Genomic DNA, 26,793 nt, shown 5'->3' with positions numbered 1-26,793 from the left:
GTTTAAAGTAACTGCTGGCCATTATCTGGACCAGGTGAAAATGTAGGTCTGGAATTCTGTTAAGAAGTACATTTAGGGTGATAGGTAAAACTGTGCAAGTAAATGAGATTTCCCAGAATGAAAAGGCAAGGGGGAAAGGGAGGATTGCAGAGGTTCTAGAAAATAGGACAGTACTAGTACTAAATACATGTAGGTATTTATATTTAAATTAAGTTTTAAAAAATTAAAAATCCAGTTCTTTAGTTACAGTCAACACATTTTAAGTACTTATTAACCACAAGTGACTAGTGGCAACCCTGTTGGACATTGTGGATATGAATTATCTCCATTATTGCTGAAAGTTCTATTGGATGGTACTGTTCCACAAAAACAGTAGGATACTTTTTTTTTTTTTTTAAAGATTTTTATTTATTTTATTTATTTGAGAGAGAGAGAATGAGAGAGAGCACATGAGAGGGGGGAGGGTCAGAGGGAGAAGCAGACTCCCTGCCGAGCAGGGAGCCCGATGTGGGACTCGATCCAGGGACTCCAGGATCATGACCTGAGCCGAAGGCAGTCGCTTAACCAACTGAGCCACCCAGGCGCCCATAAAAACAGTAGGATACTGAAAGAGTTACAGTCATAAGTAGAGGAGATTCAAATATATAGTGAAATAAGTGGTATTATAGACATAATGAATGGATCATTGAGGGTTAGACTGGGCTGTGAGTAATGGGATTTGTGACCCCAATGGCTTAGGATTTATTTTCTCATGTAAGAAATTATTGAGTTAGGGAGTCTGATGCTAGTGGTAAGCTCTGAAACATTATCAGAGGCCTAGGTCCCTTCTGTCTTTTGGCTCTGGCATACATGGTTTCCATTCTGCAGGTTATATCTCATAGTCTAAGATGACTGCTAAAGCTCCAGCCACTAAAACTGCAGACCAGGCATCAGGAAAACGAAAGGGAGAAAAAGCAAAATGGAACCACTGAGCCTGTTCTCTTGAAGCAGCCTTCTTTGGACTCTCACCCAAACTTAGTTAATCTGTAGTCTTTTAGCTAATGCATTGCCATCCCAAATAAATTAGAATTCTGTAAATAAAGTACTGGCTTTTGGATATTGTGTGGCAGCTAGCACCCTCTGCCCCAGTGACTCTCTGGCTCTGAGATGATGACAAAGCCTCATTTGTCCAGGTTGGTGATTTTCTCTCATTCATGATTGTGGGTTTTTTGTTTTGTTTTGTTTTTTTCATTTTCTCCCCAGGTTAAATCTTACTCTGGGTTTCTAAACTAGGAAAAGTGTTCTGGTTTGAAGCAGAAGTGAGGACCTGGGAACCCTACCCACTGAGATACCTTTAGAGGTAGTTGAGGCTCAGAGAAGGATGATTCCATAGCTCTGGCTTGGAAGACTGAAGATTTGTCATGATTGAGTGTTCCAGATATAGGCGAAACACCTTTCGTGAAGAGGAAAGAACCCTGTCATTTTGGGAAAGTGAAACAAAATATATGTTGGCCCACTAAATTGAATATGAAGACATGGGAGGAAGAATGTTGAGTACTAAGGTGTGTCGAAGGATGAGGCTACCTGTACTGATGTTTTTACTGATTTTCTTCTCATTCCCTCTTTTGCACACTAATGTCTGTGATTTTCATAGAATGGAGTTAAGACCTACACTTGTTAATTTTATCTTTGTTACTGGAAAGTTATGAGAGATCTATTGTATGGTATTTTTGAAGATGCTAAATGTATTAATCTGAAGTCTTGATTATAATTTTAAAATGTACTCTCCATACTCTAATATATTCTCCATATTCTCACAGAAATTTAGTATCTAAAAAAACCAAAAAACAAATAAAAAAGAATTCAGCATCTAAGTCCAGCCTCTCTTTAAGCCCCATATCTCTGAGCTTTCTGAGCTCTTATCCTCTATGGACAGGATTCCACTTGCATTTCTCTGAGCCATAATTCAGGACATTGCTTGATCAAGGAGCACTGACCCTCAGGTGGGCCTCACTCTCCGTGCAATAGTCCTACTTCTAACTGGGAGTCTGCCGCTCTATACCTGGAGTACATATAACACAGAAGCACAAGGATGCTGTCTTCCTTTCCCTTCTTTTCCCAATATGATAATGACTATTTGGTCAACAGTATTAATTCTAATTAATATTATGAGGCTTCTTTGTTTAGTCGTTCTATCATTCATTCAGATATATACTGAGCACCTATTGTGTGACAAACACAGCTCAAGGTCCCTACTGTCATGGGGTGAGACAGACTACAAAACCCCAAATACTCAAGTAGAACAGGTAGATAAGTGCCGGGAAGACAAACAGGTCAGGATAACAGTACAGAGAGTGCCTAGGAAGGATGCTTTTTGATACAGGGTTGTCAGAAAAGTCTTCTCTGGAAAGCAGTGACTTCCATTCCTCCCCGAGGTGAGAGTGAGCTTGGCGCATTGAAAGGATGACAGGGAGGACCTGATGCCTGTAGCAGAATGAACAAGACAGAGGTCAGAAAAGTAAAGGGGGTACATTAGTTTCCTCTGTCTGCTGTAACAAATTATCACAAACTTGGTGACCTAAAATAACAGAAATTTATTCACTCCCAGTTCTGGAAACCAGAAGGCCATAATCAGTGTCACTGGGGCCACGATATCTCTCTCTGTTCCGCTATCACATCACCTTCTCTGTGTGTGTGTAAAATTTCTCTCTGCTTCCCTCTTAGAAGGATAGTATGCATTTAGGGTCCACTCAGATAATCCAGTATAATCCACCCATCTCCAGGTCCTTAACTTCATCATATCTTCAAAGACCTTTTTTTTTCTTTTTTTGCTGTATTTGGTAACAGTTCTAGACTCCAGCGGTTAGAATGTGGATATCTTTTGGTGGACCGTTGTTCAGTCTACCAGAGGAGACCAGCTGTGATAACAAAGAATAAGAGTAGAGACTTTGAATTGTATCCTGAGTGAGATGGAAACCTCATTGGAGGGTTTTGAGTGATATAATCTACCTTGCATTTTTAAAAAGATTACTCTGCTTTAGGCACTTGATAGAGAAGAACGGTGGCAGTGCTGTATTACTAAAGTTCATTTTTAATCAAATACAAACTTTCATATTATATGAGAAAAACTAAATTCTCCCTGTCAGTCGGTCCTACACCTCTTCCATAGGTAACAGCTGTTATCATGTGAGACGTTCCTTTTCATATCTTCTCCTGTGTATTTATACCCATAAATAGTTACCTGAAAAAATAGTTTAAGTTGTATGGGTTTACATAAAATTTATCATCCCATGTATCTTCAGTTTCTTGGTGTTTTTCATTTACTAACTTGTCTTAGAAATCTTTTTAATCCTCCATAGTGTTCTATAGTATGCATATACTAATATTTATACAGTTTCCTATTGATAGACATTGAGATTATTTACCATTTTTCTCTATTCTAAATGCTCCTGCAGTGAGAATTCTTGTAAAGCATGCCTTATGGTGTATATGCACAAGTGTTTCTCTGAGATAAATATAAAAATGTCAAGGGTGTGTGACTTTAACACTGTAAAGGATCCTGTCAAGCAAATTGCCTTTCAGTTCACATCAGAAGTGTCCGAGAGTATTTATTTCCACTTAATGAAATTATTGGACTTCTTTTATAGACTTCGAATTTTTCTAATGGGTTTGCTAATATTCTTACCGATTTATAGAAGTTCTTTATATATTCTGGATACTTTTCTTTATTAGACATGTTACATTTTTTTTTCTCCCAGTGTTCTTTGTTTAATTTAGTGTATCTTTTGAAATTCATAAGCTGTAACTTTAAATATAAGAAAGTTTATTTTTTCCCATTATTGATTTCACAGTCTGCATCTTGTTTAAGAAGGCCCTTTCCTATCACAAAGTCATAAACGTATTGTTTTGTAACTTCTATTACCTTTATGTATTCCTTCTCTCAATATAGAATTTTTATATTGTCCCCAAATCATTTATTGAACAGTCCATCCTCTTAGAACTACTTTGAAAGGCTAACTTTACTAGATACTATGTATCACTTAGAAATCTGTTTTTCAGGAGTCATTCTTTTGTTTCAGTGATCTGCTTTGTATGTTCTTCACCAGTATCACAATATTTTGATTATTAGAATTTTGTGATGTGTTTTGACATGTACTAAATGAATTTATCATATTGTTCTTAGTCAAATCTTATGAAAAAATATTTTATAAATTTTTAATTAAATAAATTTTTTAAATTAAATACTTTTAAAATTATTTTATAATTGTAATTGGGTTTACATTAAATTACAGATTAATTTGTAGAGAATTAACAACTTTGGAATATTGTTCTCCCAACCAGGAACATAATATATTTCTGGCCTTTATATTCTCTAGTTTTTTCCTAATATCGTTTTTTTTTCATTTTGCACTATATCAAACAGAAATAGAGTATAATGTATCAAACACCTATGACCAGCGTTAAACTTTACTAGATCTTCACATTATGCCATATATTTCCTTCATATTATGATCACTTCTTAATAATAAAACAAGAAAGAGATGAGAACTCCCTGTATGTGTCTCCCAGATTCTTTTCTCCTCTCCTTCTCTTCTTCCCAGAGGTACCACAGTCTTGAATATTGTCAAGAGACATCTTTTTATTTGATAAATAGATACAATTTTATATAATATTATAGGCCATACTTACTTTCCAGGGTTGTTATATACTGTGTAGACATTGTTGTGTTTTTAGGTGATTTATGGTGAGTATTCACAGGTGGATTATACTGTATAGTTGAAACACTGATAGAAAAGCTGGTAGGTTGATTTTTTAAGGTGTCTGGAATTCTGTGATTTCTGCTTGTGATTTTGTGATTGTTTCTTGTTTACTTGTATATATACCTGATAACAAGTTGAATGTAGTCCTTTTTTTTTTTTTTTTTTTTTTTTTTTTAAAGATTTTTTTCTTTATTTATTCATGAGAGACACAGAGAGAGAGGCAGAGGGAGAAGCAGGCTCCCAAGGAGCAGGGAGCCCGATGCGGGACTCGATCCCAGGACCCTGGGATCATGACCTGAGCCGAAGGCAGACGCTTAACCGTCTGAGCCACCCAGGCGCCCGAATGTAGTCCTTTTTAAATGTTTTTAAAAATTAAGCTGATTTCTTAACCTCCCTGTGTTTCAAGAGCAAATACACATTGACCATAGTTCCCTGAGAGGTTGTTGTGTTCAGCTCACTTGTTAGTACATAATGTTGGTTAGAGGTTACAGAGTGGTAAATGTCCTACTGCTATAAATGTACAATGTATTATGTCATCGTATTTCAGCCTGGTTCACAATATGCTGACAGTTCTTTTCTTGCATCATATTTGTGAAAACCTTTTAGATCTTCTTATATTTTCACATATTTCGGCTCCATATTCGAGAATAAAATACATGTGCGTATTTTTAGTTTTTGTCAGCTTTAGATCTTACTTGACTCTGTTTTAACTTCTCAGGTACTAATGTAAGTGATGAGGATTTTCTTCTGCTGGAGCTTTTACACTGGTTTAAGGAAGAATTTTTTCAATGGGTGAATGACATTTTGTGCAGCAAATGTGGTGGCCAGACTAAGTCTAGAGGTGAATCACTGTTCCCCAATGATGATGAGATGAAGTGGGGTGCAAACAGAGTAGAAGATCATTACTGTGATGCATGCCAGTTCAGCAATCGATTCCCAAGGTGGGTGTCCACTGCACAGTAAAGTTAGAGTGATCTCTTAATGGAATGGTTAGAAAAGAATATTTATTAAATGAACTCTTCAATTATTAGAAATATATTCCTCTAGGACAGAGGTCGGCAAGCTGTGGCTGGCAGGCTAAATCCAGCCCACATCCTATTTTTATAAATCAAGTTTTACTGGAACACATTTATGCTGATTTGTGTGCTTATGATCTGTAACTCTTTTTACATTCCAGTGGAAGGGTTGAATACTAGCAGCAAAGGCTATATGGCCTGCAAAGTCTAAAATAATTACTGCCTTTTTATAGGAAAAGTTTGTTTATTCTTGCTCTGGAATATAAATTGAGTATAGTCTTAGCACATTTAATGATGTAAATCTGGTATTGTTCATTTAATTATATAACTTTTAACTTTCTGATAACTTTAATAATGATTGATAGCACATAAAAACAGCACTAGCAACATTAATAATAATACTGATAAATTATGACAGTAAAGACAATGCTGTACTTAAAATAATCATCAGATGGTAATATGGAAGGTAGAAGTATAGTACCATCATATTATTTTCTTTTTAACAACAGAATTTTGCTTTGATCAGGTGCCTCCCCTGCCCAACCTAACATATTCTCATTATCTAAATTTTAAACTAAAGAAGTTTGTACTTCTCAGTTAACTTTTTTCAGTTACTGTCAATTCACAAGCCTATCAATTTTTTTTAATTGATAATACTTATAAACGTTGGCTGTATCATTGGTCAAGAAAAGATACCAAGTATTTGAAATACCTAATTTTTGGAGCTTAGGGACTCAGTTTTGTCCTAACTAGGAACCAGCCCTCTGATATACACAAGATAGAATATACAGAATTCAATATCTAGGAATTATATAAAATTAGTTCAAGTTATTTCTTCAGTGAGCATACATTTGCACAGGTACTTTGCAAATATTGGAAGGTAAAAAATATATATAATTAAATCTCTTTCCTCATAAACTTTCCTAGGCAGTTAGATACAAACTGATAATGCAGTGTGGAGGGGCACAGGCTAACAAAGATATTTACTGTTTTCCTTTCTACTTGTTTGCTTGTTTAACTGTTAGCTGGTCTATATAGAGTTGGGATGATGAACACTGTCAATTCTAGGCTAACCTGATCATTCAACTTGGCACAAGTAGTATATAGAAGAGGCATAGGATGCTCTAATTCTGCCATTATTACTTCTTCATGTAAATTTACATCTTTTTTCAGTTACTTAACTACTTAATTTTAAATTCATTTAATTTAGCTAGTTTAAGCAACAGCATCTGCTTAAGACAAACTTGTCATTGTCGAGCCAGTTTATTCATGTAATGGTTTCCTTTAACAAGCTCATGGCCAACATCTCTGCTCAGCTAGGGCACATTTCTTGCTTAGCTTTATCAGCCGAGATCCTTCTCAACACAGTATGAAAATTTGGTATTCTCCAATTTTATGATAATTTTATAATTGGAGTACCTTTTTAAAACATTGTTGCAAACATCTTTCAAAAAACAACTTCCAAATTAGCAAGCACCTTTAAGTCACTAAGAAGGAAAACAGTTCAATCAAAAAGATCATTAGAGGGATGCCTGGGTGGCTCAGTCGCTTAGGTATTGGCTCAGGTCATGATCCAGGGTCCTGGGATCGAGTTCTGAGTTGGGCTCCTTTCTTAGCAGGGAGCCTGCTTCTCCCTCTGCCTGCCACTCCCCCTGCTTGTGCGCTCGCTCGCTCTCTCTCTCGCTGTCTCGTTTTCACTCTTTCTGACAAATAAAATCTTAAAAAATCATTAGACAGAAAAGTAGTATTTTAAGTAGAATTGAGTTCACTAAGTTTTAAAATCTTTATTGAGTAGTTTGTTAAAGTTGTTTACCTTTTAAATGCATGAGCTAATTATACCACTTGTTAGAATAATACTAATGCTTTAAGCAGATTTCCTAGAGAATCTCTGCCTGTCCAGATCTAATCTGCCCTTCAAAGCCAGTTTAAATACAAGCTCTCCTCCCAACCACTCTCCCATAACACTCAATCTGACCTATTGTGTGGTTTTGTCACATTCTGCCATGTAATAGTTATTTGTGTTAATTTCTTCTTCCTCTAAGGCCTGTAAACTCCTTGAAGGCTGTACCACTGTTCAATCATTTTTCACTAAAGCTTCTATTAACGTAATGCCTCATGTAGTCTAGGTTCTTTAATCACTATCTAAGAATGTGAAATGAAGCTAATATAATATTATATGTCAACTATATTTTTATTAAAAATAATTTTCAAAAATGTGAAATGAAGAAATATTTACTGTTTAGCACAGAGGTAATATAAATTGTTTAAAATTCTTGATTTTGTTAATGAATCAAAGCTTTTTTATGGTTATTTTAAAACAGATATAATAACCCTGAGAAACTTTTGGAAACAAGATGTGGACGGTGTGGCGAGTGGGCCAATTGTTTTACACTGTGCTGCCGAGCCTTAGGGTTTGAAGCTCGCTATGTTTGGGATTACACAGGTACAAAACATAGTGTAAGCAGAGTAGTAGGGCTGTGCAGACTTCAGGATTGGGTTTATTGTCTGGGCTCATCATTTTCTGTTACTTTCTGGCCTTGTCATTCTGAGCTTCCATTTACCTTCTTTTAAAATAACAATAATATCAGCCTCATAAGATTTTTGTGGGGATCTCAAGATTTTTGTAGTACACTTACCATTTTGCCAGGTACTTTAAACATGACACTACAAACACTCTTTTATAAACAATTTACCATGACACTTGTAATAATGCTTTTTCCATATGAATAATAACGTGTAATATGCTCTAGAAATCTTCATTTTTGTAGGGATTAATATAAAAGATGTAGTAATCTTAAACCTCAGTATACAAAAAAAAAAATGTAATAAAAACCATGTGAAATTTATATTGTCCTTATTTAGAAATGACTTTTCTCATCTTCATTTTAAAAAGTTGTTTCCCTTGTTCTCAGAATTTTACTTGTGTTTCTGTTGTTTTTTAGGATAAAATGAAATCTTCACTTAACAATTCCTGTTCTCTTACAATCAAATATAGAACATCAATAACCAGAGATCCTTTGTTAGACCTCCTACTGGTTCTGGGTATTAAAGGGCAAAAGAGACTGCAGTTTCAAAAGTGGCATTAGCTCCTTCATATCAGCAAAGACTGAGACTGATGTTTTTGATGCTGTTGTTCAGTATGTTCGCCTTTTTAGAGTTACAGCTCACATTATTTTTAATTAAGCTTAAAACTGACTGCATTAAAGGACATATTCCAAAAACATTTTCAAGGATTTCAAAGAGACAGAAAAATTAAAACAAGTATTCTAGAGTCTTGTGTGCCCCAAAATGCTCAGACCTATTAACTAAAATTTAAGACCTTTACAAATTCTGACATGATCCTTAAGAGTTTGCGTATAGTTGTTGGAAATCATTCTGGTTTTAGAAACTTCACTTTTATTTCCTTTCTTTGTGTTGCTCTCTTGTCTCTTGAGTAGACCATGTCTGGACAGAAGTGTATTCTCCTTCTCAGCAGCGGTGGCTGCACTGTGACGCATGTGAAGACGTGTGTGATAAGCCGCTCCTTTATGAAATAGGGTGGGGCAAGAAGCTCTCCTACGTCATTGCATTTTCTAAGGATGAGGTACGGCATAAGCAAAAAAAATTTTTTCTATGAATGAAATATAATTCCTTTTGGACAGCTTTTGAAGATATAGTTGACATACAATAAACAGCTTATATTTAAAATGTATAATTTAATAAATTTTGTCATTTGTATGCACCCATGAAATTATCTTTGTAGTCAAGAGAGTGAACATACTCACTGTCCCTGGAAGTTTCCTTATGTCCTTTCTTACCCCTTCTTCTTGCCCCTCTCTAGGCAACCATGCATCTGCTTTCTCTCATTATAGATTAATCTGCACTTCCAGAGTTTTATATAAAATGGAATCATACAGTGTATGTTCTTTTTGGTGAGCGTGGTCTGGTTTTTTTTTACTCAGCATAATTATTTTGAGATTCATCCATGTTGTTCTTACATATCAATAATCTATTATTTTTGGGCACCTGGGTGGCTCAGTTGGTTAAGCATCTGCTTTCAGGTCAGGTCATGATCTCAGGGTCCTGGGATCGAGCCCCATGTCAGCCTTCCTGCTTAGCGGGGAGCCTGCTTCTCCCTCTCCCTCTCCATCTTCCCTTCCCCTCCCCCACTCGTGTTCTCTCTTGCTCACTCCACTCACTCTCAAATAAATTTTTAAAAATCCTTAAAAAAATAATTTATTGTTTTTATTGCTGAGTATTCCATTGTATGCATGTACCATAGTTTGTTTATCCATTCACCTGTTGATGGGCATTTGGGTAATTTCCAGTTTTTTACTATTTCAAATAAAGCTGCTGTAAACACTTACACACAAGTCTTTATATCGCCATATGCTGTCTTTTCTCTTTGGTAAATGCCTAGAAGTGGAATGACTGGATCATATGGTAGGTGTATGTTTAACTTTTTAAGAAACTGCTAAACTCTTTTCCAAAGTCATGTGCCATTTTACATTCTCACCAGCAGTATGTGAGAGTTTCCAGTTTCTCTGTATCCTTGCTAACACTTAGTATGGTTATCTGTTTTTGTTTTTGTTTTTGTTTTAATTTTAGCCCTTTTAATAGATGTGAGGTGGTATCTCATTGTGGTTTTCATTTGCATTTCCCTGATGACAAATGATACTGAGTATCTTCTTATTGCTTATTTGCCATGCATAGTCCTCTTTGCCCATTTTTTTTAAATTGGGTTGTTCATTTTCTTATTGTTGAGTTTTGAGAATTCTTCATATATTCTGCATACAAGTCATTTTTCAGATAAATGCTTTGCAAAGATTTTCTCCTTCTCGGTGGTGTGTCTTTTCATTCTGTCAGTGACTTTTAGAGACAAAATTGATAATGTCCAGTTAATCAATTTGTTCTTTAGGGATTGTGCTTTTTTTCTTTTTTAAATGAGGTATAGCAGACAGAGTTGCACATGTACAACATAATGAATGATTCAGTATTTGTATAGATGTGAAATGATGGGTTGTACTTTTTGATGTATCTAAGAAATTTTTGCCTCGCCCAAGCCACAATGATTTTATCCTGTGTTTTAAAAGTTTTATACTTTCAGTTTTACATTGGGTTCTATCATCCATTTTGAGTTAATTTTTGTATATAGTCCACTGTGTGGGTTGAAATTCATTATTTTCCATTTGGATAACAAATTGTTCTAGCATCATTTGTTGAAAAGGTTGTCTTTTTTCCATTGAATTGTCTTTGTACCTTTGTCAAAAATTAGTTCTTTAATATAAATTTAATACAATAAAAATGGAGCAAGGTTTTATTTGTTTAATTTTATGTAATCAACTTTGTAAATAAGTTTTTAAAAGCTAAATGTTCTGGAAATCTCATTTTGTCACAGGCTTTCCTGAAAGTGTACCTGTTAGAAAATGAATAAAAAGTATATTCTTTTTTACTTTTTTTCATAGGTTTTAAAATTTAGCAAATTAAACAAAAGATAGCATTTTAAAAATCTATTTAAGAATTACATACGTTCTAGGTGGTTAGCAAAAGGTTGATGGTTGTATTCTTGTTAAATACTGTATTCTGTAATTTGAGGTGGTTGATGTCACTTGGCGATATTCTTGTAAACATGATGAGGTAATCTCCAGAAGAACTGAGGTTAAAGAAGAATTACTTCGAGAAACTATTAATGGACTTAATAAACAGGTATGAGCATTTGGCATTTTTGAAAGGACATTTGAAGTTTTTTATATAATCAGGAAAGGCCAGTTTTTAACCCATTGAAATTCTGAAAGTAGTAGCATTATTTTGCAAGCAAAAATATTCTAATATGTTAAATGTTTTTTTGTTCATTGAAAATTTTGAGGACTTATTTTAAATATGTGGCTTTTTTGCATTTTCAATTGTCATAACATCTCTTTCCAAAGTTTAGTGAAACAGAATTTCAGTGTATGTAATACTAGACATAAAAAGTATGTTTTTATTTTTCAAAGAAATTGTGTCTTGAATATAATTACACACATTTCTCCAAGGATGGAAATTTTTGAAAACAAGGCACAGGAAATTGTTAACAGTGACTACTTCTGAAGAGAGGAACTAGAGGTTGAAAAAGGAAGATTCAGTTTTTATTTTATATCCCTTTGGTAGTACTGAAATTTTTTACTATTATACATGTGTGGGGTTTTTTTTATAATTTAAAAGCCAAACCACTAATTTTGCTTCTGGCAAGCAGTTAGAATAGGGCAGATCCACTTAACCCAGTGATTGAGTTTCAAGGTGAAGTTTCTTTCCATCTGTTTGGAATTTCACCTTCTAATGTGCAGCCCTTCAGAGAGCCTAACCTGAAAATCTGGAGTATTTACTAGAGCCTCTCACCTTGAAAGGCTTTGAACTCCAGCTTATTTACTCCACAGTACTGTGATTCTGTAAAAATTCTGCCGTGTTCTTCTGCACGTGAGCCATCATTTCGTGGTTGCTTTCTCACTCTCTTTTGCTCATACCAGTTAATAATTGGCAGATGCCTGGAAGGGAAAGAGGTGTATTTTCAGTTCACCACAATTCATTTCTTTCCTTGGGATCTTAGCTTCTTTAGCTCTGGTTACCTTGGTAGCTCTCTGTTGTATTTAAATAGGCGTTTGTACGTGTGTGTCTGCATGTGATGTTTTGCCCAGCTTTTGTACCTTTTCTTGGTAGGACAGTTGGTCTGGCACAAGCTAGTCTGTCATAGCTGGAAGCAGAAGTTGCTACCTCCATTTTAAAATCTAGGACAGTAAAGAAGAGTTGGATATGGATGTCAAATTATTTCTTTACATAAAATTACATAAAATTTGTAAAATTATTTTAAGTTTTCCACAGTGTCTTATTTTCCAAATAACTATGTGTGAACAAAAAGTTGGTTATATCTTTCAAGATCCCATTAAAATACAAATGTTTTATGTATATTCCTCCTTAGAGGTGGACCTCTACATTTCCCTCATCTTAATGACTTTTTTTAAAACATGAATTTCAGAGGCAAATATCTTTGTCAGAAAACAGAAGAAAAGAACTTCTCCAGAGGATAATTGTGGAGCTTGTTGAATTTATATCTCCCAAAACCCCTAAACCTGGAGAACTTGGTGGAAGAATATCTGGGTCAGTGGCTTGGAGAGTAGCCCGAGGTGAAATGGGTCTAGAGGTATTTAATTCATTATAGCATGATAATCTTCTCACTTGACTGTTTCCAATACTGTGCTCTTTGCTTACAGAAAAATGCAATGGCCATGACCTTTCTTTTTCTTTTCTTTTTTTTTTTTTAAGATCTTATTTATTCATTTGACAGAGAGCATAAGCAAGGGGAGCTGCAGGTAGAGGGAGAGGGAGAGGCAGACTCCCTGCTGAGCAAGGAGCCCGATGTGGGGCTCAGTCCCAGGACCCTGAGATCATGACCTGAGCCAAAGGCAGATGCTTAACTGACTGAGCCACCCAGGCGCCCCAGGCCATGACCTTTCAATGAACTTTTTAGAGTAATTATTAAAAAACATAAACATTTGAAAGAACCAATAATTGATTGACATAGTGTATTCACATGCAGGAGTTAGCAAGGCATTTTAAAATAGGATTTTCCTATGTAAATTTTCAGTGTAGTGTAACTATTACTGAAGTACATACAGAAAAATATACAAATTATAAGTGTACATCTTAACAAATTTTCGCAAATTGAGCACCCATGTAACCACCAACCAGAGTGAGAAATAGACCACCAGAATCTGAGGAACAACCATGAGTTCCCTTCCAGTCACTTCTGCCACCACTAAGAATAACCCATTATCCTGGTTTCTAACATCATAGATTAGTTTTGCCTGTTACTGTGCTTTATGTAAATGGAATTGTAACATACGTACTCTTGTGAATACTTTTTTTCTCAATATTATTTTGTGAAATTCAGACTTGTTGCTGCATGTTTATGGCACATTTATTCTCATTACTGTATAATATTCCATTTTATAAATGCAATTTATCCATGCCACCATTGATAGGTATTTGGGCTGTTGCTAGGTTTTGACTGTTAAAAATCGTACTGCTGTGGACATTTATATACATGCTTTAGGTGAATGTCTTTATGCATTTGAGTTGGGTATATACCTAGGAGTGGAATTGCTAGGTGATAGAGTAGGAGTTAGGAGTATGTTCAGCCTTGGTGGATACTGCCAAGCAGCTTTCCAAAGCGGTTGGGCCAGTTTACACTCTCCCCAGCAGTGAATGCGAATTTTCCACATCTTCACCTGTAGTTGGTTTTGTCTTTTTCATTTTAGCAGCTCTGGTGGTATGTAGTAGTATTACATTGTGATTTTACTTTGTATTTTGGTGATGACTAATGAAGTTGAATGCCTGTTCTTTAAATTTTTGGATATCCTCTTTTGGGAAATGCTTGTTCAAGTTTTTCAAAATAAGATTTAATACGTTTTAGAGAGCCGTGTTTACCTTTTCTTATATATATATATATATATGAATATATATGAAAATATATATATTCTCATATATATGTTTAAATATATATACGAAAATATATATAAGTATGTATACTTATATATATATAAATTTATAAAGTACAGTGGGAAAAATAATAGAATCTGGATAATCCAGTGGATGAACGTGTTTATTTCATATGTATTTGCTATATACATCTGGTATTGGCTAGAAATTATCATTGCTGGTGTGATTACTATTATATTGTCAAATTTATATTAAGACGTTATGTCTTGATTAATGTCCCAAAATTAAATAATGAACAATGGAAATATGCCTATATTAGGGGCTAGGTGAAAAGCAATGTGCTCTGTAATGGACATTAAAAAATACAGTAGACCTGTCCCTTGCACTTAGGGAACTTAAAGTTGACTCACTAGAAAGTGTTTTATGTAAATGTCTAAGAAGATATGTAATGAAAAATGCTTAGAAGGAAAATAACCCACCACGGTATCATATCAAAATTCCAAAGAAATTAGGGTTTTATATCTACTTTTTCTAAATTTGCCATTGTTGCAACTCGTTTCTCCAATAAAGGAATATGTCCAAAATGGGCGAATTATCCCCAGTAAACTTTATGTTTGCTTTTTAATTTACTTTAGGAGGCAGTTGAAAGTGTTGGTTCAGCCACAGAATTACAAGATCTAAATTCAACAGATAATTCAAATCACTGCTGATGCAGTGCAAGTTACAAGTTTAAATCTAAATGAAGCCAGTTTAAAAGAGCTAATTTAATTCACAGCTGTGTTCAATTTAAATAAAACATCGATATTAGGTCTTCATTCTTTTTTCTTTTTATGGATGGATGTGCTTCCTCTTGTATGGCATGTAAGTTGATTAAACTTTAAAAATATGAATTGGGTCATATGCCCAGATTGTCTTCTCTTTTGAAATTTTTTTTTAATTTCTCAATTACTGGAGACCATTACAGACATGGATTTAAAACATCATTTTCCTGGGCACCTGGGTGGCTCAGTTGGTTAAGCGACTGCCTTCGGCTCAGGTCATGATCCTGGAGTCCCAGGATCAAGTCCCACATCGGGCTCCCTGCTCAGCAGGAAGTCTGCTTCTCCCTCTGACCCTCTTCCCTCTCGTGCTCTCTCTTCCAAATAAATAAATAAAATCTTTAAAAAAAAAAAAATTTTCCTTTTTAGAAGTAGATGTTTGTTTTAAAAGTAAATTGAATAATGAAAAATGTCAGTCCTAAAAAGTTATGGAACTGCACCTTGAAATCGTTTGGAAAAGAAGGAAACATTGGTGATATTATTTCCAGAAAGAAAAGTTTTATCTTAATCTTAGATTTAAAAGATTTTACGAAGGGCACCTGGCTGGCTCAGTCAGTTGAGCATCCAACTCTTGGTTTCGGCTCAGGTCATGACCTCAGGGTCATGAGACCGAGCCCCACATCAGGCTCCACACTCAGCACAGAGTCTGCTTGTCCCTCTCCCTTTGCTCCTCCCCCCACTTGCTTGCCCTCTCTATTAAATAAATAAATAAAATCTTAAAAAAATAAAAGATTCTGTGAAATATTAATGTTATTCTTGCTCCATTATTCAGTTGCACATATGATTATGTTCAGTAGCATAAGTATCTTTTCCCTTTGGTAATTAGTTATCCTTTGTAAATTAGTAGATAATGCTACTTTTAAATTTTATTTCCATTTGGCTTCTGTCAGCACCCTATAATATCTTTGATAAAGAAGAAAAGAACTGGGAAGCTTTGTTACATGCTTGTTTTGAAGTTATCATTCATAATTATAAATCATTTTATAAAAATAAGCTGCTTTTTTTCTTTACCTTTTTGACAGTAATACTCACAGGTTCTACTAGGGAATTATCTTTTTCATATATTTAGCGTTACTATTTTAATAATGCTGACAGTGATGTATATACACAAACACTGTTTCTGAGATGTTTTATATTCTGCTTATTGATTCTTGTACATTTGAAGTTTTCATATTGTTAAATACCTAGTACCCAATGTTTAACAAAAAAGCATTGCCTACTCTTTTGATTGATTAGCAAATACTGTGGCAAGACATTGACACAGACTAGAACAGTGGTTCTCAATGGTGGGTGATTTTTGCCTTCCAGGGGATATTTGGCAATGTCTGGTAAGACAACCTGCAATGCACAGGGCAGCCCCTATAACAAAATGCTACTATGCCCATGTCTAAAGAACAAGGGCCATTGTGTTAGTGGCACATAAAGACACAGGATAAATATATTATCTTTCTTAGACTTTAGATTCACTCAGTGATTTTAGGATTTCTGGGGATTTACATTACAACAAACATGAATTTATTTTGGGCTAGAATGTAAATTTTTCCTGGAATTTTAAGGTAAAGCATGACCTTTTGTAGTGATTTACACATGTGGAGAATTCTTTCAAGCTATGTGTCCCAGGCACTCTCCTAGCTTAGGGTATCAGGAAATGATACTAATGAAATGGCTTTAAGTTGAGGCCAGAAGGATGAGAAAGAATCAAGTATATGGAGAGTAGAAAGAATAGCATTCCAGACAGTGGGAACAGCATGTGTCAAGGTCCTGAGGCAGGAACTAGCTGGACCTTTTTGAGGAGCTAATGGAAGAGTAACATGAGATTGGTTGGAAAAGTAAGTAGGGAATAGATCATTTAGAGTCCTAGTAGCCATGGTAAAGGTTTGGAGTTTAGGTACAGTGGAAGTCATTGGAGTGAGTTAAGCAAAAAAGTGACATATCCCAATTTATCCCAATATCTAGAAAATCACTTTCATTACCATGTGGAGCATGGATAGGAGAGGTAAGAGTTGATAGCTGGGAGTCAACTTTAGGAGACAATTGGAGTCCAATTTGGAGATGTTGGTGGTAGAAATGAAGAAAAAGAAGTGAATTTAGGTTGAACACAAATCACAAAAATATAAATCAGAGCTATATATAGTTTATACTTCTCGTTTTCTGTTTAGTACTTCACATTTTCTGTTTAGTAATTGTTGGTGCTATATCCACATCATACTAATCCTACTTAACCTATAAAATATTTTCCAAATTTTTTAATGGCACCAACTCTTCATTTTCAAGTTGAAGGAAGCTCTTACCACTGTACATAGCAGTTCCTCATATATAGTCTTCCATTATTTTGAAAACTAATTCTGCTTTCTTTTTAAGAGAAAAGAAACCCTGTTCATCCCCTCTGAAAATGAGAAGATTTTGAAACAGCTCCACCTTTGTTATAATGTTGTGAAAGATAGTTACGTCCGAGTTTCAAATAATAATCAGACCATTTCTGGATGGGAGAATGGTGTGTGGAAAATGGAATCCATATTCAGAAAAGTTGAAACAGACTGGAACATGGTAATTTCATGCATGAAACTGTTTAAAAACTTTGTCATTGTTTGAACAAATGTAGATTATTTCAGTTGTGTATAATGTGAAAACTAATATATCAAAATTTTAGTGATCTTCAAACCTGTAAAAGAAAATCCTGCTTCCAAGATTTATTTAATCAAAAGTCCCTAAGAAATTTGTGCATTTGTATCAAGGAAAGCATCCATTTTCATCAAAGAGGCTGAACTTAATTCACTCATGGGGAAAATAAGTGTGTGACCAACTCATGACTAGTTTTTGCCTGAATATATAAAATATAGTGTTATTTAATTCCTTCACAGGTACTTATTGATTACCTACTAAATGCAGGCTATTGGGGACTCTAACATTTAATCTAAAGTCCCAAGAGCTAACCATTTAACACACTTTAATTTCATAAGAATGTGGATGATTAAGCAGCAATATTGGTTATTTCTTCTCCGTGCCCTAAAGAATAAAGGAATGGATGCTAGGACTATAGTATTTTACTTATACCAACCTGCACTGTCGGCACAGGTTATCTGTTACAAGTAAGAAGCTTTGCCTTTAAACTGACCTCCCCTTAGATACGCACCAGAAATGAACACAGAACTATTCACATGACCTCAGTAGATCGAACCATGTTATTGATAGATTTTCATAGGAGTTAATCAGCTTATAGGGAGCTTTTAAAGTTTGAGTAGGAAGGGAAGTTTCTCATTTGTAAGACACATTGGCTAGATTTTAAAAGTAAGTCACGGGTTAACAGCTGCTAGTGTTTATGCTTATCACTGTTCTAGGCATTAATCAGAATACAGAAGACATACAGAGATGAGATCCTTGCCTTTTCTTTTCCAGTCGTATGTTTTGGTTCTAAAATTTACCTTGGTGCTTATATTGGTGATCTTTTTGTATTAAACTAAGAATAACTTACAACATTATTAAAATTGTAGGTTTAGGAATTTTCTTCTTCAGTTGAAGAACATAAAAAATAGAGCAAGATCAAATTGAAAATTTTAAGATGTGTATATCTGTAATTGATTATGTAGTTAATGAGAGAGGATGAACTTCTCTGGAAGACTATTCTTAGCCTAAAGATTCTTCGGAACAGAAAGCAGGATAGGATAGACGTTATTTATCCAAGGACTAAGCTATCCTTGTGGAACTAAAGAAAGAGTATGCCTTTCTTCCTCACCAGCAGTGTTAATGGAGAAAGTTAATGGAGAAAATAATGACTTCTGCAGAAGATGTGGTGTGATGAGAAACAGATCGATTCTATGGGATATTTCTTCTCTGTCTTACTCATTTGTTCATCAGCAAACATTTACTGAATGCCTGTTATGTCAGGCGTTGTTCTCAGCTACATGGATAAAAAGATAAAGATACGGTTTCTGCCCTCAAAATCTAACAGGGGAAGCTGAAGCATAAACAGCCATCTTACCCACGATGCAGAGTGCTATAATAAGGATATCAACACATTGCTATGGAAACACCAAGGAGGGAGTAATTAGCTCTGGCTGTGGGAGTTGGGGAAAGCTCCGCAGAGTAGGCGACATTTGAGCTGGACGCTGAAGGATGAGTAGGTGTTCATAAAGCAAGGGAACAGTAGGGGAAAAGCATGCAGTACATGGCATGTTTTGGAGTTCTCTAAATAGACCATTGTGGCCAGACGGTATATTTATGAGTAAGATTTAAATAATGTAAATGAGATGCAGAGGCCATTAAGTAAAAAACAGGCTCCCACTCAATTTTAAGTTTATGCCTTGATATACGTGTACAAAGGACATCACTTAGAAGTTGAATGACTCTGTTTAGTGTTATAATATGAAGAAAATATTAGAATCTTAATTACACTTACAGAGTCTAATAACTCAGAAGTAATATATTGCCATTGAAACATTGAATTTTCCACCTAAGTCAATATTTTTAGTTTTGTATTAGCATGTTCCCAATTAGGGATTCTCTAGCTCCACTAAATAGAAGAAGCCTATTTCCCACCACACCTTTCCTCAGTAACCTCCAGCCTGGAATCCTGACAGATCACATGCAGCCTGCCCTCAGATACTTAGAACAGATTCTTACCCTCTCAAAGAGTTAGCCTCCCAGGAACAGGGAGACTTACTAAATGTTACTATTTGGCAAATACACTGTTCAGTGATGTCTTATTTGGAAGGAATATAAAAAGCTGAATCAAGAAGACCAATATATCTTTTAGGAGGCAAATGATAACACCTTGATAAAAGTGTTAATAGCTTCCTAATTAGTCTTCCTGCATCTCACAGTTGTTTTCCATGCTGTTAAGCCAGAAAAGCATTTTCCAAACCCCAGTCATTACTGAGTGCTCGTAGGGTAAGAAATAGATCAAGTCTCTTCTGAGTTTGGCCTCTGCCTTCTTCTCTGGCCTTGCCTTGCACCATGCTACCCCCTTGCTCTACATAGCAGCGGCACTGCCCTTCTTCCTTCTGTACAGAACCCCTTTTACTTTCCTTTGTGTTAGATTCGCTTATTCCTTTGCTTGGAACTTGGTATAAGCCTCACTCCCTCTAGTCCCAGCTAACTGGATCCATTTCCCCCTTTATTTATTCACTGTACATGTACGTCTCCTTCATGACATTTATTTAACAAATTTGTGTAGGAATAGATTATTTGTCTCTGTCCTACTAGAATTGTAAGCATTCTCAAAGAAAAGGCTTTGTCTTTTTTTACTCACTTGTACTCTTAGTATGCATATGTCTAGCATAGTGCCTGATAAATGTTTAGTAAAGATTGCTGAATGTGGGGCGCCTGGGTGGCTCAGTCGTTGGGCGTCTGCCTTTGGCTCGGGTCATGATCCCAGGGTCCTGGGATCGAGCCCCGCGTCGGGCTCCCTGCTCGGTGGGAGGTCCGCTTCTCCCTCTCCCACTCCCCCTGCTTGTGTTCCCTCTCTCGCTGTGTCTCTCTCTGTCAAATAAATAAATAAAATCTTAAAAAAAAAAAAAAAAAAAGATTGCTGAATGTAAGAAAGAATGTTTGAATGCATATGGCCTAAATTCTACACCACCCTCAGACTGTGTAGAGTGTCAAAGATACTCTGTCTTCATTCAGACTATCCCTTGGCATGTCCTTAGGTACTTCTTGCAAAGTGTCATCTTTGTCACTAGAGTCACTTTAGCACTTTTTGGGGCGTGGCATTATGTCAAGAATTGATTCATTTAGTCATTCAGTAAACATGCATTGTCAGACATTGTGCTTGGCCCTTAGGATGTCATGATAAATTAGGAGTCGAGCCTCAAGGTGAGCATAGACTACTGGAGGAGAAAGACATGTGGACCAGTTGTTCAGATTAGTGAGATAAGTGCTAGAAGAATATGGGTCTGTATATGACTCTAAGGGAAAGAAGACAGAATGAAGAGCCACTATCCCTTCTTGAGTCAGAGATGATGACCTTGCAGAAGAAGTAATACCTGAATAGGCTTTTGGAGAAGGAGGCAGAGGGAGAGTTTCTCAGTGTGGAGATAGGATGTAGAAGAAGGGAGCAGGAGATACAGCATGTGCAAAAGCACTGGGGTGAGAAACGTCTGGTATATTTAGGGAAGAGTATGTAGTAGGAAATACGGGGGAGAAGAGTGGGAAATGAGACTAGAGGGGCAAACAGTGGTCAGGTCCCAGGGACTTTGATTACCTTGCAGTTATGTAATAGGAAACCATGAAAGATTTCAGGCAAGGGAAGGACATGATCACACTCATGATCCAGAGGTAATTACGGAGGCTACAAATAGAAAAAATAAGCGTAATACAGAAAGATGTAAATACAGTGGGGACTGACAGTGATTTATGTTTGATTTCAGTGATAAAATGGAATAACCAAAAATAATCATGAGCAATACCAATTTACTAGCATTAAACTAAAATCTATTGAAATGCAGTTGTTCTGCTAGATATGTGTAGGAATATGTGCAGAGTGTCTGTTGTACAGTAAACTTAAGTTAATCTTTTTTTTTTTTTTTAACTAGAGTTAATCTTAACAGGCTAAGCAGAAAAATCATTTTAAGAGCAGAGCAAAGAACAGCTTCAACAGTGCAGTACAAACCAAACCTCCAGAAAACCATAGCAGTGGACAGAACAGCCTGGCATACAGTAATCAGAAAATCTTTAAGTAAGGATCTTCTGTAGAATGTGAAAAACATAAAGCATAAAGAAGCTCACATGCATATTGTTCTCAGTCTTGAAAATAGTGGTCACAGCCATAATCCAAAGGATAAGTTTGCGTTGTGTGCATTGTTAATGGCATAGCTGAGACCTTAAGCCATACACAGACTGGTCTCATTGTCACCCATAGGTTGTGATCTGCCTGCACTGTATGCCTTACAGTTACCGAAAAAAGGGAAGGGATGGGTCACTAGAGGGAGGGGGTGGGGTGCTGTATAGATTTCAAGTCTGTAGGGGTAAACTCCATGACTTCTGATTTTACTCTTCCTGCTACTAAAGTAAGGTAGCTCTTGGTAGTCCCCGAAACTGCAAGACCAAGCCTGTAGAACTGCACACAGTAAATGGCACCGATGAATTAAAAAGCCGACAGCCAAAAATTTGTCTAAGATAACCCAAGAAGTAAGGAACATCCAATAGTTTAAAAAAAAAAAAATTTCTTTCTCTAGACCAAACAATTGAATATTTGAAAGTTTATAAAGTACTTTTTTTCTCCTAAATAAATTATAATTACTGGTTCTGTTGCTATTACACATAGAAAGGACTACAGCTGGGTATTTATATAAATCTTACTGTTTGGGCACATTTCAGTTATCAAACTGAGTATACATATTCTTGATAGCTTCTACCTCCAAAAATGCTGAGTTAAAATTAGTTGGTTAAAATGGTACAGACAGAATATATTGTGAGAAAAAGATGACATGAATTTTCAATATCAATAGAGTCTTTTATTTCCATATACTGTTTCTTTAGCCTAAGAGACCTTTTATTTGCTCACAATGTGTTTGAATGTTTATTTAAGCATTTAAGAATTCCATGATGAATTCTATCCTATCCTTTAACTTTTTAGAGTCTTAAAAACTGATGCCTTTACAACTGAAAAATGTAAATTTTAGAACAAGCAATTGTCTCAGACATTTTCAACAGCTATTATAAACCTTCTTATGACAGTTAAAACCACAGCTGTGGCCCAGACCCATGTGGTATAACTAAGATAATTCTGGGGGTAAGCTAGGAATTTGAAATTAACCTGACTTCAATCTGTCATATTTTATACCCACACTTTTAGGGGGAGGGGATCATTTGAAACTACTGAACTCTAAAAAAGATACAAGACGTAAAAAAGTATATACTGAGACATAAATCTGAATGTATTTGTCTTAAGATTACTTTTCCCCAGTTCTTTTAGTTTCTTCCAGCCACCTTTCTTCCAATAACCCTACTGTTTGGCTCATCTTTTCCAGTTAATCCCCTTTACTAGGCATGGCTTTGAAGTAGTAATTAAATTACAGGTAATCCGTAGACGGCCAGTAGTTTAGGATAGATGGAACCAGTGACTCCCAGGGAGCACTGGTCAGTCCTCAGCCCCAGGTGTAGGAGAAACACTGCAGTGGGAATATGTGGGCATTAGAGGAGTTTATAGTGAGATTGCCCTAAACTTGAGTGGAGCAGTCAACACTTCCATACATCTAGGTGTGCCATCCAGTGCAATCTAGTCTAAAGAGTTTAAGTCATTTTCCTTGAGGAGTGATTGTTTTTAGTTGTTGATAACTTCCAGCTCACTGATTCTAAAAACTTTCCAATTAAATTAGCTGACATATTTAACCTGGAAGAAAAACTATAGGTTGTGAAATAGAATAGACTATCAATAGAATGCTAGCAGCGATTGATTTTTTACTTGATGACTAAAAACAGGTAGTAGGACATTTCCATGGCAGATGTATCATATGGTACTTCTATTTGTCCCAAGAAGTAAGAGGTTTCTAAAAGAATATGTGTGTATGCAAACTTTTAATACTTAAATACTATTTATTAAACCCATATGAATCCAGAGCCTGTGCCCCCAGAAAACTTATGATTTGGTTAAGATCATACTAAGTATACACCTGATACAAGTTACATTTGGGCAAAGAATTATTGGCAGTTCACAATGGTGTGAAATTCTGGAGGACTGTGAAAGCTGAGAGTTCGGATTTTAAGCTCAAGCCAGTTACTTGCTATACATTCTAGACCATGCAAATGATAGGAAGGAAGTGGGCTTTTAAAAAGATTAATTAGGCAGTTGGAGAGAGATGAGCATAAAGTCATGACTATAGTGGTAAGTGTGGTATAAATAAGGAAAGGGTTTTTTTGAGATTTATTTCAAAGAAATGCATGAGTTATTGTGTGAGTTTGAGCATCAGGGATAAGTGATTAAAGAGTCAAATTTTTAGGGGTTTGGGCCTGGGTGAATGGAGTTACCTGTGAAAGACCAAGGCTGTGGATGTCAGTGTTCACGTCCACATCTTCAAGAATGTACTTGAAACTATGAGAGGAGATGAGCTGGAAGCAGCCAGTAAACTTGGATGCCTTAAATAGTATATATTTAAAGTGGTAAGGGTCACTGATAGTGAAAGAATGGGAGCATACTATGTAGAGAGACAGCATGAATACTATATTTTAAACCATTACTTAACAATGACTGAGTTATTTTCTTAACTTAGGTAGATGGCCCATCTCGCTCTAGGAAAGCTTATCTGAAAATCCAGACTTAGAAAAGAAGATAAAGAATAATTGCATTTAAAAGGATTCTTCATTTTCAGCAGGACTCATCATAAAGTTCATGTTAAATAGCTGGACTTAACTAATTTAAAAGAAAATATGATTTACTAGAATTTGGTTAGCATCTACCCCTTAGCGTTATATTTATCGGGGCACCTGTATCCAAGTATCTTTCTTCCAGAGCAAAATACACTATAGGAAAAATTGCTGATAAAATGCAAAATGTTAACAGTGAAAATCTTCTCAGTGGGGAAGAAATTAGGTTTTTAATAACCGTTTGTATATAGTACCCTATGACAGTAAGACTTTGACTATATGTGTTTTCTGCACTGTTTTATTATTTGTGACAATTCTTTGTTCCCTTCCTCCTTTGTAGGTATATTTAGCCCGAAGGGAAGGATCATCTTATGCTTATATTTCCTGGAAGTTTGAGTGTGGGTCAGTTGGCCTAAAAGTAGATAGCATTTCCATTAGAACAAGTAGTCAAACCTTTCAGACTGGAACAATACAGTGGAAATTGCGATCTGAAACAGCCCAAGTAGAACTGTCAGGCGGTAAGCATTTGACTGAAGAATTAATCATGATGAGTATATTTAACACTCTGAAAAATAATTGCACTTATTTGAGCTTTTCATACCCAAGAGTCATTCATACTACTGCAGCAAAATAAATAAATAAAATTAAAACTTGTATAACCTCATTCTAATAGAACTGTTTGTGTTTTTTATTGTGAAACACAAATGGATGAAGAAAAGCCATTTCTTTGTTTCAAAGGACATACTTCCTCTATAAGGAATAATTTATATTTATTTTTTTAAGGGTTGATTGTACCTACAGGTTAGGTATAAACTATGTATTCCAAAACTATTTCTTTATATTCTTTAAGTTACTAAAAGCAAAGTGTTAATTATTTTTTTTTCCTCCAACAGATAAAACTCTTCACTCCTATCTTGATTTTTCTGGTGCCACTGAAGTTATTTTGGAAGCAAAATTAAGCAGAGGAGATGGTGGTGTTGCTTGGCAACATACCCAGCTGTTTAGACAAAGCTTAAATGACCATGAAGAAAATTGTTTGGAGATAATTATAAAATTCGGTGACCTTTGAGAACCTGAACATTATAGAAAAGCTGGCAATAATCAAGGACTTACCATGTTCTAAAGTAGTCTGTTGGTTCAGTGCATGCTTAGTTGGCAATTTACTACCCTCTGCTAGCATATTTCTTTTGCTGGCTATCCATCATGTACCCCTCATGAAAATATATCTTTATACTATGGACCATAATGAAACCTTGAATTAAAAGCTCCCTTCCATATGTGACTGTAATTTGAAGTAAAGTCTTATTGCCTCAATATGAGATTTTAATCTAAAAACTCTTAAGTATAGTTGTAAAAGTAAAATGAAGGTATTCATGATGAAATGCTATTCATGATTATGATATAATCTTAAGCTAATAATAGTTATATGACATTTTTTGATCAGCCATTAATTTCTTCATAAGTAATTAGATTTCCTAAGATTTTTAATTTTTAATAAATGTGAAAGTATAGTATCTCATAAGTTATAATGCATGAACATTTTTATGATTGTAAATACATAGGCATTTAAGAAATAAAATGAATTATTTTGCCTTATATCATTTTAGTGTTTACTTTGGCTAAATAATCTTTAATAAGTATGCTAAACATTGAAAACTGTTGGAATAGACGAGAGTTATGAAAACATTTATTGCGTATATTCAGAAATACATTATAAATCCATGTGTGGACATTTCGAGTTTACTTTTGAGTATTTCTATCTACCTCATTGAATAAAGATCTGTTCCTGTCTTTGAAACTATGTAACTAGATTGTACAGTATATGTTAATCAAGAGTTTTTGGTACGTCCATATAACCTCGCCAGTTGAATTTAGTGACCGTTTATTAAGCGTTTGTGCAAGCATTGTGATAGCACCAAAGGAGGCAGAGGAGAGGAGGACACAGCTCCTGTATTCTCACTCTTTGTGATGTTCTGCAAAGTGAGTTCTCAACTCTTCATACAAGAAAAGTGCATTCTCAGATTCTCACCCTGTGCAACTCAGTAGGACATTCGTGTGCATTATTAAAAATGCACTAAGATCCTGAACAAAGGTCTTACATTTGCTTTTTCATTGTAGTCAAACTGTTGAGGATCAGTTTCTTGCTAAAAAGTTACATTTCAAAAAAATGTTCATGCCTCTAAAGGTAGGAGTCTTGAATATTAAAAAGTTTTCTGGAATTCTCCTGAGTTGATCATAGCTTCATATGTGGCCAAATACATAAAATTGGAGAGCCTTGACTTTTTACCTGTCTTGAGGTGTCTGGTACCGGCACCTGAGTCCTGTGATGAGCAGGTGGCCCAGCCTCCCTAACCCTCACGAGAAAACCTAGAGATTGGCAAGCATAAAGATGTAAGAAAAATGTCAGTCTCGACGGAATGTCCCTCAGCTGTGAAAAGAGTACATTCTAATTTTTACTGTGGCTGTAAG

General features: G+C 35.5%; 1 protein-coding gene across 3 annotated transcripts in view; it reads left to right on the top strand.

Moving 5' to 3' along the window:
• Nucleotides 1-26,125, top strand: part of NGLY1 (N-glycanase 1) — a 56,610-nt gene extending 30,485 nt beyond the window's left edge. The window contains exons 5-12 of one of the 3 annotated variants that reach the window (XM_036109174.2): nucleotides 5,458-5,680; nucleotides 8,077-8,198; nucleotides 9,193-9,338; nucleotides 11,330-11,440; nucleotides 12,744-12,908; nucleotides 17,386-17,571; nucleotides 24,665-24,842; nucleotides 25,218-26,054. In XM_036109174.2, coding sequence (XP_035965067.1) covers nucleotides 5,458-5,680; nucleotides 8,077-8,198; nucleotides 9,193-9,338; nucleotides 11,330-11,440; nucleotides 12,744-12,908; nucleotides 17,386-17,571; nucleotides 24,665-24,842; nucleotides 25,218-25,393 — 1,307 coding nt within the window. In that variant the 3' untranslated portion in view covers nucleotides 25,394-26,054. Of the gene's footprint in view, nucleotides 1-5,457; nucleotides 5,681-8,076; nucleotides 8,199-9,192; nucleotides 9,339-11,329; nucleotides 11,441-12,743; nucleotides 12,909-17,385; nucleotides 17,572-24,664; nucleotides 24,843-25,217 lie in introns of all 3 variants that reach the window. The other 2 variants (XM_036109196.2, XM_036109184.2) reach the window with 2 other exon arrangements.
• The last annotated feature ends 668 nt before the right edge of the window (nucleotides 26,126-26,793 follow it).

Source organism: Halichoerus grypus, chromosome 1 (genome assembly GCF_964656455.1).
Source record: "Halichoerus grypus chromosome 1, mHalGry1.hap1.1, whole genome shotgun sequence".
Taxonomy (NCBI): domain Eukaryota; kingdom Metazoa; phylum Chordata; class Mammalia; order Carnivora; family Phocidae; genus Halichoerus; species Halichoerus grypus.
This window is presented reverse-complemented; position numbering and strand designations above follow the sequence as displayed.